General features: G+C 49.9%; 1 protein-coding gene and 1 pseudogene across 6 annotated transcripts; one reads left to right on the forward strand and one right to left on the reverse strand.

Annotated features, from left to right (window-relative positions):
* Window positions 1–132: 132 nt before the first annotated feature.
* On the forward strand, window positions 133–16,784 carry LOC134339071 (ras-related protein rab7-like). Of its 6 annotated transcripts, XM_063035364.1 has the most exons (8): window positions 133–242; window positions 1,263–1,481; window positions 1,570–1,625; window positions 4,696–4,840; window positions 12,240–12,366; window positions 14,652–14,870; window positions 15,304–15,429; window positions 16,430–16,784. In XM_063035364.1, exons 2-8 carry the CDS (start codon window positions 1,456–1,458, stop codon window positions 16,517–16,519), a joined length of 789 nt encoding a protein of 262 aa, XP_062891434.1. In that variant the 5' UTR covers window positions 133–242; window positions 1,263–1,455; the 3' UTR covers window positions 16,520–16,784. The 6 variants fall into 6 exon arrangements, with proteins under 6 accessions (XP_062891434.1, XP_062891439.1, XP_062891437.1 ...); XM_063035369.1 differs by lacking the exon at window positions 133–242 and having other exon boundaries at window positions 1,096–1,396; XM_063035367.1 differs by lacking the exon at window positions 133–242 and having other exon boundaries at window positions 1,097–1,396; window positions 4,691–4,840.
* LOC134338693 (PCNA-associated factor-like) lies at window positions 13,934–14,616 on the reverse strand (annotated as a pseudogene).
* Window positions 16,785–17,423: the final 639 nt, after the last annotated feature.

Below are 17,423 nucleotides of genomic sequence, written 5' to 3' on the forward strand. Positions count from 1 at the left end.
GCATTGCATTGTACTACTGCTGATAACGAATGTGCCGCCCCCGACTTCCGTAACAAAAACCAAAGCAGCGTCCTTACGATGACGTCATTACGTCAGACGCCGCCTCTTAAAGTGACCTGAACAACTCTGGCATGCAGTTTGTGAATTATGCAGCACAGTTTCTATTCTGAACAATATATGTCATGTGTCACACTACTCTTCATTGGAACATGGCGCATTGACGACCACAGCTCGGTTTTAGGGTCAGTTCTAGCCCTTCCCTCTCACATAAGCCTCCGTTTCCCCTTCATCCACGTTCCTGTGTAAGAGTGTCTTAATTCCCCCTCATGATCTTCTTCGCAGCGTGGAAGGTTACGGGGGAAAAGGCAGGAGAAGAAAATGGATCAGCCATGATCAAAAGGCAGAACAGACTCGTTGGGCCGAATGGCCTAATTCAGCTCCTATGTCTTACCGTATCTGCCTCTACACAGCCCCAAACTCTGTCGGTGTTAAAAACTATATTTTCCTCATATATATACTATAAATTCATGCCCCTTCCCATTTTAAAAGGGACATCGGAGACAGCTTCTTTACACAAAGGGCGGTGTGTATTTGGAATGAGCTGTCAGAAACAGAGGTTGGGGCGGGCAGATAATTGCATAGCGAGGCGGGAGAGGTTTGGACAGCGACGGCCGATGGGATTTGCACACTGGACAACAGGAACAAGTTGGGCTGAAGGGCCTGTTGCCATATGTCCTTTGACACCTTACTACCCTCCTTCCTCGCCGCCCCAACGCACTGCAGAACTCCCTCCTCATCGCCCCTCCATCAGCGCAGCGTGGCGCTCCCTCCTCACCACCCTTCCGGCAGTCCGGCGTCCCCTCGTCACCAACAGTCCTTTAGCGCGGCGCTCCCTCCCCTTCCCACCGCCCCAACAGCACGGCGCTTCCTCTTCACCACTCACCGCCCAGCGCGGCGCTTCCTCCTGACCGCCCCCCGCAACGCGGCGCTCCCTCCTGACCACCCCTCCCTCAACGCGGCGCTCCCTCATCTCCACTCGCCCCGCAGAGCGGCGCTCCCTCCTGTTCTACTTGCCTTTCAATCACGGAGCCAATATCGAGTTAATTGCGTTCAGCCTAAAGCAATTTACAACAACTGCCAATATCAAGACATGGCGCAAGTCGCTTCCATTTAAAATCTAATTTTGTTTGTGAATATTCGAAGTGAATAAAATACTTTTATGAAAAAAAAAGTTTATGAGAAAATGAAACTCTCTTCACCAGGGGACCCGGAAGCGAAAAACTTCGCTCCAGTCTGTCAACGAAAGTGAACTGGAAATCGGTTTGAAACCAGAAGAGACAAGAGAACTTCGCGATAACTGGTGAAGAAGTGTTCGCTGGCTTGGCGGAGTTCTTCAGTAAACTTTATTATTCATTTCTCAGAGTTTAGCTAAGTTTATCTAACTTTTTAAAGTTTATGAACGGACAACTTTTCTTCTCTCAGTTACGTTAATTTGCTTTTTTTTCCAAATGTTGAGTGTGCGATTTTGAGTTATTTTTTACTGATGCCTGATGGTTTAATTGATCGCAGATCCCCGGAGGAACAGAATTCGCCACCACTGACCCACGGTGCGTCTGCAGGAGGAGGTAAATTTGCTTCGGGGAAGGTGGGGGATTGCGGCGGGGTGCCCTGCTTGGATCGCAACTCGCCCCCATCTTAAAGGACACTCCCCTCATGCTTAGCCCCGCCCCCGCCACCTGGCCTGGCTCGCCTCTGCGTTTGACCCCGCCCCTCCCGTGCGTGGCTCCGCCTCCTGGGGGGGCTGCTCCCATCGCTGGTCTTAATGCCACCCCCATCACCCAGGTCACCCCTCTGTGTTTAAGCTGGACATGTTCCTGGGGCCCCAACCCCCACAGAGCAAAATGAGTCCATTTAGCCCATTGAGTCTACCCTGCCATTTCGTCATAGCTGGTCCAATTTTCCTCTTCTCCCCGTTATCCCTTCACATCCTGACCAATCAAGCGGCAATCAACCACTGCCTTAAATATACACTGCTGCCTGTGGCAATGAATTTGACAGACTCACCACTCTCTGGCTAAAGAAATCCCTCTTCATCTCCATTCTAAAACGATGCCCTCTATTCTGAGGCTGTGTCCTCTGGTCTTAGACTCCCCCAGTATGGGAAATATCCTCTCCACACGATCAAGGCCTTTCACCATTTGATAGATTTCGATGAGGTAACCCCTCATTCTTCTGAATTCTAGTGAATACAGCCCCAGAGCCGTCAAACGCTTTTCATATGGCAAGCCATTCAATCCTGGAATCATTTGTGTGAACTTCCTTCGAAACCTTTCCAGTTTCATCACATCCTTTCTACAAACTTTGTAACATAAAGGGCTCGAACCTGCTCACAATACTCCAAGTGGGGCATCACCAGTGCTTTATAAAGTCTCAACATGACATCTTTGCTTTTATATTCTAGTCCTCTTGAAATGAATGCTAACATTGCATTCGCCTTCCTCACCACAGACACAACCTGCAAATTAACCTTTAGGGAATCCTGCACAAGGACTCCCAAGTCCCTTTGTGCCTTAGTTTTTTTTTGTATTTTCTCTCCATTTAGAAAACAATGAACCCTTTCATTTTTTTCTTCAAAAGTACATGACCATACACTTCCTGACACTCTGCCATTTCTTTGCCCATTCTCCTAATCTAAGTCCTTACTTCCTCAAAACTACCTGTACCTCCACCTATCTTCATATTATCTGTAAACTGCACAACAAAACCATCAATTTCATCATCCAAATCATTGACACATAATAAAGGAAGAATTGGCCCCAACACAGATCCCCGTGAAACACCAGTCGTCACCGGCAGCCAACCAGAAAAGCCTCCCTTTATTCCCAGTCTTTGCCTCCTGCCAATCAGTCATTGCTTTATCCATGCTAGAATCTTTCCTGTAATACCATGGGCTCGTAGCTTACCAAGCAGCCTCACATGTGGCACCTTGTCAATGGCCTTCTGAAAACTCAAGAACACAAGGTCAACAGATTCTCCTTTGTCTATCCTGCTTGTCATTTCTTCAAAGAATTCCAACAGCTTTGTCAGGGAAGATTTTCCCTTGAGGAAACCATGCTGACTACGGCCTACTTTATCATGTGCCCCCAAGAACCCCGAGACATCATCCTTGATAATCAATTCCAAACCATTGCCCCTGTTCTCACCTCTGCCTGTGTCACTGAGCCAATTGTCTGGGCCCTGCCCTATCACACCTGGTCTTTCCACCATCACTGTACTCACCATGACTACCACCTGGGCCCCACCCCTGTACTTCAGCTCCCCCCTTAATGTATGACCCCCCCCCACCATCCCCTGTGCTTAGCTCCACCAATAACTCCTATGCCCTAGGCCCACCCTAAACAGCTAGGCCCACCCCTGTGCCCTAGGCCCACCCCTGTGCCCTAGGCCCACCCTAGGCCAGACATCCCACCTCTCCTGGAAGTTCCAGGGGTCTCCTGCATATTGATAGCGGCTCCCTGACACTTGCAAATTATATACAATATCCCGGAAATCAATTTTTTTTAAAGAGGAAGAGCGAGAGCAAAAGGGAGCATCCTGATTGGTCTCTCTTCATGCTAAGTAGACCTGCCAGTTTTCTCTGTGGCCGGGCTTTACAGTCGACCTCAAAAATAATGACAGTGTTGCTCACTGCACTGTTTGCAACGTGACTTTTCTATTTTCCGTGGTGGGTTAAAATGTAAAAGAGATGTTGAGGTGAGTTTAACAGGTGTCAATCATTCATTAGCATAGCTAACGTTATTTAAACTAGCTGGCCAGCTGCTAAGAATCTACTCTATTGATGTCCTACGCAATGAGGCCAAACTCCCCGTAGACTTGCGTAAAGCTGTAATAGAATTAAAAAATGACTCCATGATATAATATATTATAAGTACATATTTTAATGTCACATTTTCTGCATATACCCAACTTGGTTTACAGATCAGACAAAATCACTAAACAAAGTATTACATACACCCTTGGAGGTCGACTGGGAATGGGGGGGATATGGAGTTGCGGGGGGCAAGGGTGCTACCTGCCTGAAATGAGTTTTTGCTGGGTGGGATGTCTGCCAAACAGCTAGGCCCCGCCCCTGTACATGAGCTCTGCTCTGGACACCTGGACTCTGTCCCTGTGCCTTAGCTCAGCCCTAAACAGCTAAGCCCCACGCTCCGTGCTTCACCTCCACCCTATTCCCCGGGACCTGCCACCGCCTCACTCTTCGTGGCTCCTCCCACGATCCATCTCTGACCTCTGACTCCACCTCCCTGCTCCGCCCACACGTACCCTCCCCTCCGTCTCCCTGCCAGTAGTCCTGGCCTCCCCCCATTTTCCATTCTGTGGCCCCGTCCCCACAGTCAAGAGTCCCACCCACTCCCCGTTTACACCGCTGCCCCTTTACCACCCCCTCCCCCGCCCACCTGCTCAACCTCACACCCGATCCCGTCTTCCCTGGGATCATACTGTGCCTGAGTTGGCCTGCCACCTCAGCGAACTGGGGGGGGGGGGTGCAGGGGAGATAGTCAAACCTTGCCACCCCAGCTGCTGAACAATTCTCATTCTCCCTCTCCCTCTCCCCCTCTCTCCCCCTCTCTCCCCCACTCTCCCCCTCTCTCTCTTCTTCCCCCCCTTCCTCCCCCCCCCACCCCAACAGCACAGCTAGATCCCACAGGGGAGGGGAGGAGCGCCTTTCCACACTGAGCCCCTGTTGTTCCGTCTTGCAGAGGCTGAAGACCATTCCAGCCACCGGCATGTCGTCTAGGAAGCGAAACCAGCTGAAGATCATCCTCCTGGGAAACTCTGGGTAGGAGCTGCTCCCCGCCCTCCCTACCGCCTCCGTCCCTCCGCACAGCCCTCTCTGCGGCCTGAACCCCCTCCGCGTCCTGATTGAATGCACCTCCCCTGTGTCGGAATGCCCACACCGTTACATGCGGTATATCTGCTGGGTGCCGGGGTGGAGATGCGTCTCTCCCGAAGGAGGTGCGAGGTGCTCCTTCCCTCCGCTAGCCTGCAGGTCACCCTGGGGCAAGGTGTATCACCTGCTGCACCCCCGATCAGGGTCACGTGAAGCCATGGCAGCAGGGGGTGGATGGTCCTACGAGCAGCCGGTGCAGATCACAAGCCCTGGTTATGTGACCACTGACGCCAGGCTGACAATCTGTGAACAGTATTGATAATGGCTGGGGTCACCCGTCTTGTCAAGACACTGCCCAGAAGAAGGCAATGCAGAAAAATTTGCCAAGAACAATCATGGATGTGCAAAGACCATGATCACCCACGTCATATGACATGAATGAACGATACCCAGAGTGCGTGATATATACAGGGTGCTGTATTTCTACCAGTTTTTTAGACAATGTAACCACTATGCGATTGTATGATGTATGTGCGTCACTGTATATTGCATGTTGGGCTCATTTGTACTCTCTCTCCACTTAGTGCTGTGTGTTCAGTGTTAGAACAGAGAGCACGCCTAGAACTCACAATGTTGTGCCCACCTTTGAGTATTCTAACTTCAGTCTAGTCCTTCTCTCCCACATAACCTTCCATTTTTTTTCTACTGTTTAAAAACTGCTTAACTGCCCCTAATGTCTCTGCCTCTACCACCACCCCAGCAGGGCATACCATGCACCCGCCACTCTGCGTTTTTATTAAAAGAAAACTATGCCCAACATTCATTCCCCACCCCCACCCCCAAACTTTTCTCCAATCACCATGCTGCCTTGTATCAGACGTTTCTGTCCTGGGGGGGAAAGCCTCTGACCATCCATTCAATCCGTGCCTCTTATCATTTTGTACACCTCTATCAAGTCACCTCTCATCCTCATTCACTGCAAAGAGAAAAGCCCCCAGCTTGCTCAACTTTTCCTTATGAGACACCCTCTCTAATCCAGGCAGCTCGCTGGTGAATCTCCTCTGCACTCTCTCTAAAGCTTTCTTGTCATCCCTATAATGAGGCGAACAGAACTGAGCACAATATTAAGTGTGGTCTAACCAGGGTTTTGTAGAGATGCAGCATTACCTCACAGTTCTTGAACTCAATCCCTGACTAATGAAGGCCTGCACGCCATATGTATTCTTAACCAGCCTATCAAATTGAACAAAAACTTTATAAGTGTGGACACCAAGCTCTCGCTGTTCCTCCGCAATGCTCAGAATCCTGGCATTAACCTCATATTCTATCTTCAAGTTGGAACTTCCAAAGTGAATCACTTCACACTTCTCTGTACTGGACTCCAGCTGCCACTTCTTGGCCCAGTTCTTGATATGCACGATTGCACTGTGCAAACAGAATGTTGCATCCAGTGCATTGTTGCATGAGATACAGAGTCCAGTGCTAAACGCTGCATTTTAACCACATGTACAAAGCAGCTGATACATTATTGCAAGACATAGTCATGGAGTAATGGTGCACTGTTGAATGATATCTATGTTGCATTTCATGCATTGAGAGTGGAGTGCTGCAAATAATGCATCATTGTGCAATGTACACAGCAGTGCAGTAATGCTGAATGGTGAACTTTTGCACAATGCATGCAGACTGTTGCATTTGGTGCATTATGGCATCATGCAGTGCTGCGTGGTGCATTTTTGGCATTCCTCCCCGCAACTCTGTCCCAATCGATCGAGTCCTTATTCTGTATGCCCGCTCCCAGACGTGGAGTTCTGGTGTGAAGATGGCATCGCGGGTGAGGCAATGAGGCACGATGACCCTCAGCAATCAGGGCACCGAGTACAGGAGTTGGGACGTTGCTTTGCAGTTGTACAAGACGCTGCTGGGGCTGCAGTTGGAAAGGTCGTGCTCAGTTTTGGTCACCCTGCTGTAGATGAGACGCCATCAAGCTGAAAAGCGTGCAGAGAAGATTTAAGCAGACGTTGGCGGCTTCTGAGGGGCTGAGCCGTGGAGGGAGGTGGGGCAGGTTGGGACTTTCCTCCTTGGAGCGTAGCACCCTGAGGGCTGACCGTGGAGAGGTGTGTAAAACCCTAGGGGTGATCGCATGGGGTTGAGAACTGATGAACTGCAATGCACAGCTTGAAGGTCCGAGGAGAGACTTGATGGGAACTTGGGCAAGTTTTGTCTGTGAAGAGTTAGTCTGTCTCCCTGTGACCGTGTGGGTTTCTCCCGGGTGCTCCGGTCACATGGGTATAATTGGGTGTTACGGACATGTCCGGCCTTGTCACCGTGTTTTATCACGAAATAAAAACAAGAATAAATTTCTCCCCTCTTACCGCCAATGTCAGACTCGCCTCCCCGACGGAGGGGGTGGACAATGATCCTCATAATTTCATACACTCCACTTACTGAGGGGGTGAAGAGAGCTGGACTGTGCACGTCTACACTCGTGTCCTTCTGCAGACGCGCAGTTAGAGAGCGTCCTAACACGCTCCATCACTGCTTGGTTTGGACACTGCACTGCGGTGGGCAGGAAGGCTTGTGTACTAGAAATTATATTAAATAATCTTGAGTCAGGCCACCCCTCAGCATCCTCCACTCCCAAGAGAACTAACCCTGTCTAGCCTGTCCGAACTCTCCGCCGTCCTGACCGCGAGCCGTCCGCACCGTCAAAACTGCCCAACGCGTCACGGGCACCAGCCTACCCACCACCAAGAGCAAATATACAGAAAGGTTTCAGAAAAGGGCCAGTAACATCATGAAGGATCCCACCCACCCTGCTCATGGACCGTTTGTCCCACTTCCATCAGGGAGGAGGCTACGTAGCATCCACACCAGGACCACCAGACTCGTAAACAGTTACTTTCCCCAAGCAGTAAGGCTGATCAACAGCTCCACCCAGTAACCCACCCCTCCACACCCCAAAATATCACAACTTTATCAATTCCTGTCAATTGCCTTATGTGCAGACACTCCTGTGCCCAGTGCCACTTTACAGGCATACAATCAATCTATAGAAATGGTTTTGTGATTGTTTGTTATGTGCTGTGTCGTATGATGTCATTATGTGCTGTGTCGTATGATGTCATTATGTGCTGTGTCGTATGATGTCACCATTATGTGCTGTGCTGTACGACGCGGGTGATCACCGTCTTTCCGTGACCATGATTGTTCTTGGCAAATTTTTCTACGGAAGTGCTTTGCTTTGCTCATACGACCATCTACCACCTGCTCCCATGGCCTCACGTCACCCTGATTGGTGGGGTAGGGGAGGGGCTAAGCAGGGGCCACATCTTGGATAGTGGATAGCCAGCGCCTCTTCCCCAGGGCACCACTGCTCAATACAAGAGGACGTGGCTTTAAAGTAAGGGGTGGGAAGTTCAAGGGGGATATTAGAGGAAGGTTTTTTACTCAGAGAGTGGTTGGTGAGTGGAATACGCTGGCCGAGTCAGTGGTGGAAGCAGATACACCAGTGAAATTTAAGAGACTACTAGACAGGTGGGGGCTTATATGGGAGGCAGGGTTTGAGGGTCGGCACAACATTGTGGGCCGAAGGGCCTGTACTGTGCTGTACTATTCTATATCTTACCCAAGGGTGACCTGCAGGCGAACGGAGGGAAGGAGCACCTTACACCTCCTTTGCTAGAGACGTGTCTCCACCCCAACAACCCATGCATTGTGTGTTTATATTTATTGTGTTTTGTTTTAACTATTTTGTTCTTTATCTTATTGAGCTTCTTTGGGTCGGAGTAACAATTATTTCCTTCTCTCTTACACTTGCATACTGGAAATGACATTAAATAATCTTGAGTCAGGCCACCCCCCAGCATCCTCCACTCCCAAGAGAACTAACCCAGTCCAGCCTGTCCAGCCTGTCCGCCGTCCTGACAGCGGGCTGTCCGCACCGTTGCTGTCCGCACCGTCAGCGTCCTTACCGTGGGACGTCCGCACCGTCACCAACCGCACTGTCGCCATTTCCAAAGAAAAAGCATACAAATTAGCCAGAGAAAGTGGCTCACCTGAGGACTGGGAGAAATTCAGAGTTCAGCAGAGGAGGACAATGGGCTTAATTAGGAAGGGGAGAAAAGATTATGAGAGAAAACTGGCAGGGAACATAAAAACGGACTGTAAAAGCTTTTATAGATATGTAAAAAGGAAAAGACTGGTAAAGACAAATGTAGGTCCCCTGCAGACAGAAACAGGTGAATTGATTATGGGGAGCAAGGACATGGCAGACCAATTGAATAATTACTTTGGTTTTGTCTTCACTAAGGAGGACATAAATAATCTTCCAGAAATAGTAGGGGACAGAGGGTCCATTGAGATGGAGGAACTGAGCGAAATACATGTTAGTAGGGAAGTGGTGTTAGGTAAATTGAAGGGATTGAAAGCAGATAAATCCCCAGGGCCAGATGGTCTGCATCCTTGAGTGCTTAAGGAAGTAGCCCAAGAAATAGTGGATGCATTAGTGATAATTTTTCAAAACTCGTTAGATTCTGGACTAGTTCCTGAGGATTGGAGGGTGGCTAATGTAACCCCACTTTTTAAAAAAGGAGGGAGAGAGAAACAGGGGAATTATAGACCGGTTAGCCTAACGTCGGTGGTGGGGAAACTGCTGGAGTCAGTTATCAAGGATGTGATAACAGCACATTTGGAAAGCGGTGAAATCATTGGACAAAGTCAGCATGGATTTGTGAAAGGAAAATCATGTCTGACGAATTTCATAGAATTTTTTGAGGATGTAACTAGTAGAGTGGATAGGGGAGAACCAGTGGATGTGGTATATTTGGATTTTCAAAAGGCTTTTGACAAGGTCCCACATAGGAGATTAGCGTGCAAACTTAAAGCACACGGTACTGGGGGTAAGGTATTGGTGTGGGTGGAGAATTGGTTAGCAGACAGGAAGCAAAGAGTGGGAATAAACGGGACCTTTTCAGAATGGCAGGCGGTGACTAGTGGGGTACCGCAAGGCTCAGTGCTGGGACCCCAGTTGTTTACAATATATATTAATGACTTGGATGAGGGAATTAAATGCAGCATCTCCAAGTTTGCGGATGACACGAAGCTGGGTGGCAGTGTTAGCTGTGAGGAGGATGCTAAGAGGATGCAGGGTGACTTGGATAGGTTGGGTGAGTGGGCAAATTCATGGCAGATGCAATTTAATGTGGATAAATGTGAAGTTATCCACTTTGGTGGCAAAAATAGGAAAACAGATTATTATCTGAATGGTGGCCGATTAGGAAAAGGGGAGGTGCAACGAGACCTGGGTGTCATTATACACCAGTCATTGAAAGTGGGCATGCAGGTACAGCAGGCGGTGAAAAAGGCGAATGGTATGCTGGCATTTATAGCGAGAGGATTCGAGTACAGGAGCAGGGAGGTACTACTGCAGTTGTACAAGGCCTTGGTGAGACCACACCTGGAGTATTGTGTGCAGTTTTGGTCCCCTAATCTGAGGAAAGACATCCTTGCCATAGAGGGAGTACAAAGAAGGTTCACCAGATTGATTCCTGGGATGGCAGGACTTTCATATGAAGAAAGACTGGATGAACTAGGCTTGTACTCGTTGGAATTTAGAAGATTGAGGGGGGATCTGATTGAAACGTATAAAATCCTAAAGAGATTGGACAGGCTAGATGCAGGAAGATTGTTCCCGATGTTGGGGAAGTCCAGAACGAGGGGCCACAGTTTGAGGATAGAGGGGAAGCCTTTTAGGACTGAGATTAGGAAAAACTTCTTCACACAGAGAGTGGTGAATCTGTGGAATTCTCTGCCACAGGAAACAGTTGAGGCCAGTTCATTGGCTGTGTTTAAGAGGGAGTTAGATATGGCCCTTGTGGCTACGGGGGTCAGGGGGTATGGAGGGAAGGCTGGGGTGGGGTTCTGAGTTGGATGATCAGCCATGATCATAATAAATGGCAGTGCAGGCTCGAAGGGCCGAATGGCCTACTCCTGCACCTATTTTCTATGTTTCTATGTTTATGTTTCTATTTCACAGTACTGGATGGTCACCGATGTGGCATCTCTTAAAGTTCAAGGTAAATTTATTATCAAAGTGCCCACGTATCATATACAACTCTGAGATTCATTTCCTTGCGGATCCATACTAGAATAATAAGTTGGTCACCATCGGTCCGAGGGGATCGTGGGTTTGTGCCTCTGGTGGACTGTGTCCTCTCCAGGTCGCATGCCAGGGCGGGAGGATTTGAAGAACCGGCTGCTCCCCATGCAGTGGGTTCCCCCTCTCCACGTCACTGATGTAGTCCAGGGGAAGGTCAAGCGCTGATACAGCTTGGCACCAGTGTCGTCGAGGTCGCCAGGGTGAAGTTGTAAACAACATCAAACTGGCTTGGGGACCCTGGCTCTGGATTTCCTCTACGGGGTTTACTCCCGAAGCCTTTCCCATGGGTGGGTATGGCCGCAAGGCAGCAGAGGTTTAAAATCAGAGTTTTCCTGCTCCCAGGCGGGCTGCCATCCAAGGCTGACCAGACCCGCCTGCCCGAAATAATAACCACAATAGAATCAATGAAAGACCGCACTAACTTGGGTGTGCAAAACACAACAAACTGCAAATACAGAAACAAAGAAATAATAATAATCAGTATCGAAAGCATGAGATGAAGAGTCTGTTGTGAGTCCCGAGCCCCCCTACCTTCCCGATGGCAGCACAATGACAACCTCAGTATGTTTTATTTAATGAAATCTTGAGCCTCCATTCTCCACCCCCCAATCCAATTTGTCCACCCAGCCTGTCATCACCAGCATCAGGGGTCGAATGGCCTGTACTGTGCTGTGTACGATCTCTCCCCCGGTCAGTGTATCTCCTGTCAGCTGGGTGATTTAAACCGTTAGGTATGAGGGCAGAGTTAGGCCATTCGGTCCTTCTAGATCTGCTCCACCATTCCATCACGGCTGATTTACTATCCCTCTCAACCCCATTCTCCTGCCTCCTCCCCATAACATTTGATCACCTGACTAATCGAGAACCTATCAACCTCCTCTTTAAATATACCCAATGAATGGGCCTCCACAGCTGTCTGTGGCAATGAATTCCACAAATTCACCACCCTCTGGCCAAAGCAATTCCTCCTCATCTCTGTTGTAAAGGGACATCTTTCTATTCGGAGGCTGTGCCCTCTCATCCTAGACTCCTCCACTACAGGAAACATCCTCCCCAAGTCCACTCTATCCAGGCCTTTCAAATATTCGGCAGGTTTCAGTGAGATCTTCCCTGGTCGTTCTTCTGAACTCCACCATTTGGGCTCGGAAGGGTTGTTCCCTCGGACTGAGAGCGTGCCTCCTCTTTCAGAGTGGGGAAGTCGTCCCTGATGAACCAGTTCATCAACCAGCGCTACACCAACCTGTACAGGGCGACGATTGGGTCCGACTTTCTCACCCGGGACATCACAGTGGATGACCAGCACGTCACCCTGCAGGTAGGCACCGGGAGATCCCCAGCTCCGGAGCTGGGAGCCGGGCTGAGAGTGGCGATGGGGGGTCCGGAGCTGGGGGGGGGGGGAGTTGAGGACAAGTGACCTGTTCTACACTGTTGTATCTGCTGATGTGGGCGTATGGGGTGTCTAGGGAGTGGGAGTACCTCTGCTGAGGAGGCTGGCTGTGTCCATTCTGGGGCAGCTCACTCACCTTTGGGTCTCACCGGATACTCAGCTCTCACCAGTGGCTCCAAATAGAAGTTTGCTTGCAACAGAGGCCACACCTTGGTACACTGCTTCATCAGGTGGGTTAAACTAGGTGAGGGTAGCTGGCAGCCTTGTACAACTTGTCTTGGCATGTGAGGTGATCTCTGGCAGACTAGGCAGAAAACAAGCCAAACTATAGACTGCTGCAACATACATGGACTCAGGGTCTAGGATTTTATTTTGTGTGACTGTAATTTACTGATATCATATATGTGGTACATGTGCTTTGTGCTGTGTATGACTGTTGGTTCTATGTTTAGTACCTTGGTCCATTTTGTTTGGCCATATTCATGGCTATTCATGTATGATTGAATGACAATTTAACTTGAACTTTGAACTATGGGAGGATGAGCTCTACAGAGGAAGGTGGTTCTGTTACGCTCTGTGGAGAGTGAAGGGCCTGATGAGGCACTACAAGAAGTCGTGGCCATCCACGGCAACCAAGGAAGACCTCAGTTTGTTACAACTACTCGTAGCACTGGACCTGGACCTGCGAGGTCGAGAGGGCATTACTGCCCCAGCACGATGGCTTCTCCCTTTTTAAAACTCTCCCGCACAGGTCTCCTGTTATCATGGATACAACAGACAGCCACCTAAACCCGAAGTTATTCAGGGAGCTAAAACTTGGCGGTTATGGCCGTTTGGAGAACAGTGACGTTGTCTCTCGGAGTGGTGGGGGCAGGCCATGGTGAGGCATCCTGATCTATGCTCCCAGACCTGGTGATATTGATCTGGAACCCCTTCAGAGGGCTAACACATGGTAGTTAGGGTAGTTTTATTAAGTGTTAGTAGGAAGTCCTGTTACTGTCTTGCCAACAGAAGGCAGAGGGTGGTTGAAGATGGAGCGTCTCCTGCCTGGAGGTCAAACAGACCACAGGGATCCGTTCTGGCTCCCCTGCTCTTTGAGATTTGTAAAAATTACTTGGATGAGAAAGTGGAAGGGTGGGTTAGTAAGTTTGGAGATGACATGAAGGTTGGTGGAGTTCTGGATAGTGTAGAAGGTTGCCATCGATTACAATGGGATATTGACAAGATTCAGCTTTGGACTGAGAAGTGGCAGATGGAGTTCAACCCGGAAAATTATGAATTGATTCACTTTGGAAGGTCGAACTTGAAGGCAGATACAGGGTTAATGACAGGATTCTAGGCAGTGCGGAGCAACAGAGTGATTTTTTTATTTGGAATTTAAGTGTATTTTATTGAATTTCTGTACAAACCTAACAAGTCCATACTGGAAAGTAATTGATATATCTTCACGCCAGGATTTGTTCAAGTAATAAACCTGGTCCGAGGAACCTGGAACTCAGTTCTCATCTCCTGAAGCAGCTTCATCTGAAGATTCTGCAGACAGAGGGCATGCCTCCCTCGGAGCTTTCTCCTTTTTCCCAGTCCTGCTGCTGGTGGGCTCATTATTTGAGGGATCTGTGTTTTCTTTCTTCACATTTTGTTTTGGACCACCAAAGAATTCTCCAATCCTTTTTTTTTTGCCATTTTGGGGTTGGTTGGTCTTGGACACACTGGATTTCCACCGGTACATTTATTTTCCTTTTTCTCAGAGCGATGCTTGCCGTACTGGTAGATCCAAGTGCCTTCCTTGGTCCACTGGCAGTAATACCCTTCCGGGAGGAGCCGGCGGAGGCCGAGGGAACGTCAGCCTCGGTGCGTACCGTGTCGTCGCCCAGCTCGGTGTGGCTCAGGTCCGCGTCCGTAGATCCCTCAAGGTCGCCGAGTAGGTTGAGAAGGTGGTTAAGAAGGCGTACGGTGTGTTGGCCTTCATTAGTCAGGGGATTGAGTTCAAGAGCCGTGAGGTAACGTTGCACCTCTATAAAACTCTGGTTAGACCAGGCTTTTGTGTTCGGGTCTGGTCGACTCATTATTGGGGCGGTTAGAGAGGATGCCGAGGAGATTGGGTTGAAAGGTTGGAGTTGAGTGGAAAGGGTCGGGGCTGGTCAGGATTGTGCGTGGGGCGGATTTGCTGCAGGTAGCGGGGTCGATAACCTGTCTTCTCTATCACCCCGCAGGTATGGGACACAGCAGGCACGGAGCGCTTCCAGTCCCTGGGCTCCGTCTTCTACCGGAGCACCGACTGCTGCCTCTTGGTGTTCGATGTGACCTCGGCCGATTCATTCCGGGCGCTGCAGGGCTGGAGACAGGAGTTCGTGGTGCAGGGCTCCTCCCGGGACCCCGAGACCTTCCCCTTCGTCGTGCTGGGGAATAAAGCTGACCTGGGGAACAGGGAGGTGAGGAGGGCCCTTTCGCCCCTTCTGTACCCCGCACGACTCTCCCCTCTCCCTCCTCTCTCCAATCCCGCGGACGGTCGGAATTCCTCGCTTACAAGTTGGTGCGTCGGGACGTGTGGTTATGGGCCCAAGTTCTGTGACAGTTTAGGCATTCGCGGGCTATAAATCGGTTAGAGCGAGGGTGTGTGTACGGCAGAAACCGGATCTAGCCCAGGCCGGGGGTGGGGTGTTGAGATGGGGAGGAGATCCCCGACTGTTCAGACCTAACCTAGATTTATAGTCCCATCCCCGTCTCCGTGACCACCTCCCTCCCAGTCTATGTAAACCCCTCCGGAGCCAACACCCATCCTGTCTCTGTGACCTCCTCCGACCCCTAGAAGCGGCCCCCCCCCCCCCCCGCCGCCCTCGTACATAACGTTCACTCCAACCACAGGTCAGCAGGAAGCAGGCGGAGGACTGGTGCCGAACCCACAAGGCGGAGTATTTCGAAACCAGCGCCAAGGAAGCTCTCAACGTGGAGACGGCGTTTCGGGCTGCGACGCGCTTAACGCTGAACCAGGTGAACTGCATAGTAGAGTTGAGGAGCAGGGACGGTCGGGGTTGCGGAATCGAGAATGAGAGGGCGTGGGTTTAAGGTTAGGGGGAAGACCGCACTTTGAGCATTATGAGCAATTTTGGGTTCCTTAGCTCAGGCTGGCGTTGGAGAGGGTCCAGAGGAGGTTAATGAGAATGATCCCGGGAATGAAAGGGTTAACGTATGAGGAACATTTGATGGCTCTGGGCCTTCACTCGCTGAAATTTAGAAGAACGAGGGGCGATCTCACTGAAACCGAGCGAATATTGAAAGGCCATGTTAGGGTGGACATGAAGAGGATGTTTCCTGCAATGGGGCCGTCTAAGACCAGAAGGCACAGCTTCAGAATCGAGGGACATTCCTTTAGAACCGATATTAGGACGACGAGGGTGGTGAATCTGTGGATTTCATTGCCACAGGCCAAGTCACTGGGTATATTTAAAGCAGAGGTTGATAAATTTTTGATTAGTTAGGGCGTCAAAGATTACGGGGAGAAGACAGGAGGAATTGGGTTGAGAGGGATAATAAATCAGTCATGATGGAATGGCGGAGCAAACTCGACGGTCGATTGGCCTAATTTTGCTCGTGTCTTATGGACTTAATAGGAACTTCAGGGGCAACTTTTTCACCCAGAGTTTGGTTCGTATTTGCAACGAGCTGCCATAGGAAGTGGTTGAGGCAGCTACATTATCAAAGTTTAAAAGGTATGTGGGTAGGAAAGATCGGAAAGGGGCCAAGGACGGGCATATGGGACAAGTTTGGATGAGGCATTTTGGCCGGCATGGACTAGTCGGGCCGAAGGGCCTGCTTCCATGCTGGAAGACTTCATGGCTGCTTAGCTGGGGGTGCCGGCGCGCCCCGCTGCATCCAGTCTCTGTGGCTGCGAAAGGAAGAGGGAGAGAGGTTAAGAAATGCAATGAACTTGTAGACTTGGACGGCCTGTGGTGTGGGAAACGGCGTAACCACCATCGCTCCCCTTTCGCAGGTGAAGGCCGTGGACCGCTGCGTGGAAAATCAGAACCTGGTTCAGCTCCAGACGCAGTCCAGCTTCATCAATTCGCTCTGTAGCTGTTGATTCTTCCGACTGGATATCGACCTCCGCCGTAACCCCTCTCCCGCTCGGCCACTGCTGTGGTACCCAACAAGAACCGAGTCCCTGCGTCTGGGCAACGTTGCCTCATATACATAATTCCGAGCAGGAAATTTTTATACGGCCCTTTCAATGCACAGCCCTTTACATGTATTTTTAATATAATTATGCAAACTGTAGATAATTAAAATTTAAATAGAAAACTTGCATAATTTTGATTTTATTAATTGATGGGTGTTATGAAATATACTCCAACAAAAGAAATCTTTCATGTTTCGTAAACTTTTTCTAACTGCGTCCAATTCCAGCCGTGCGGCAGTAAAAGCTATGTGCTTGGGAGTGTTTCAGTTACTGCGCGACCGCGACCGCCTCGAAGGAACAGTGGTACGAGACGGGAGAGACCGCGGTCCGGTGAAGGTTCACGACCCGAAAGGACGGCCCTCCAGAGAGGCTCCCCGTCCTCCCGCTCCTGACCCGTTCCTCTGGATAATTTGCTCGGCCTTCCGCATGTAAATCCCCACAGCTGCTGTTTCTTGCTTTGGGTACGAGGGGGTGATTACGTTTTGTCACCCACGCTGGTCAGCGGGAGAGCCATAGACATGTGAAACAGGCCCTTGGGCCCACCAGACCCATGCTAATCATTGGATTTATCGTCATGAAACCCACTTACCTCCTACTCGATATGGTAAACAGACCCTCCACAGTTATAAAGAATATTTAAAAAAAAACACTTAAGACAGACATAAAGGCGCACCGAGCAGCAACCTCGCTTTTTCCTTTAGCAACGTGAGGTCGAATTGCTAGCTCGACGCTCAACCCAGCCCAGACAGAAAGCGTGCAAGGACCCGGTCGGATTCGATACCGGGACCTTTGGTTTTGAAATCCAGCT

Source organism: Mobula hypostoma, chromosome 28 (genome assembly GCF_963921235.1).
Source record: "Mobula hypostoma chromosome 28, sMobHyp1.1, whole genome shotgun sequence".
NCBI lineage: Eukaryota > Metazoa > Chordata > Chondrichthyes > Myliobatiformes > Myliobatidae > Mobula > Mobula hypostoma.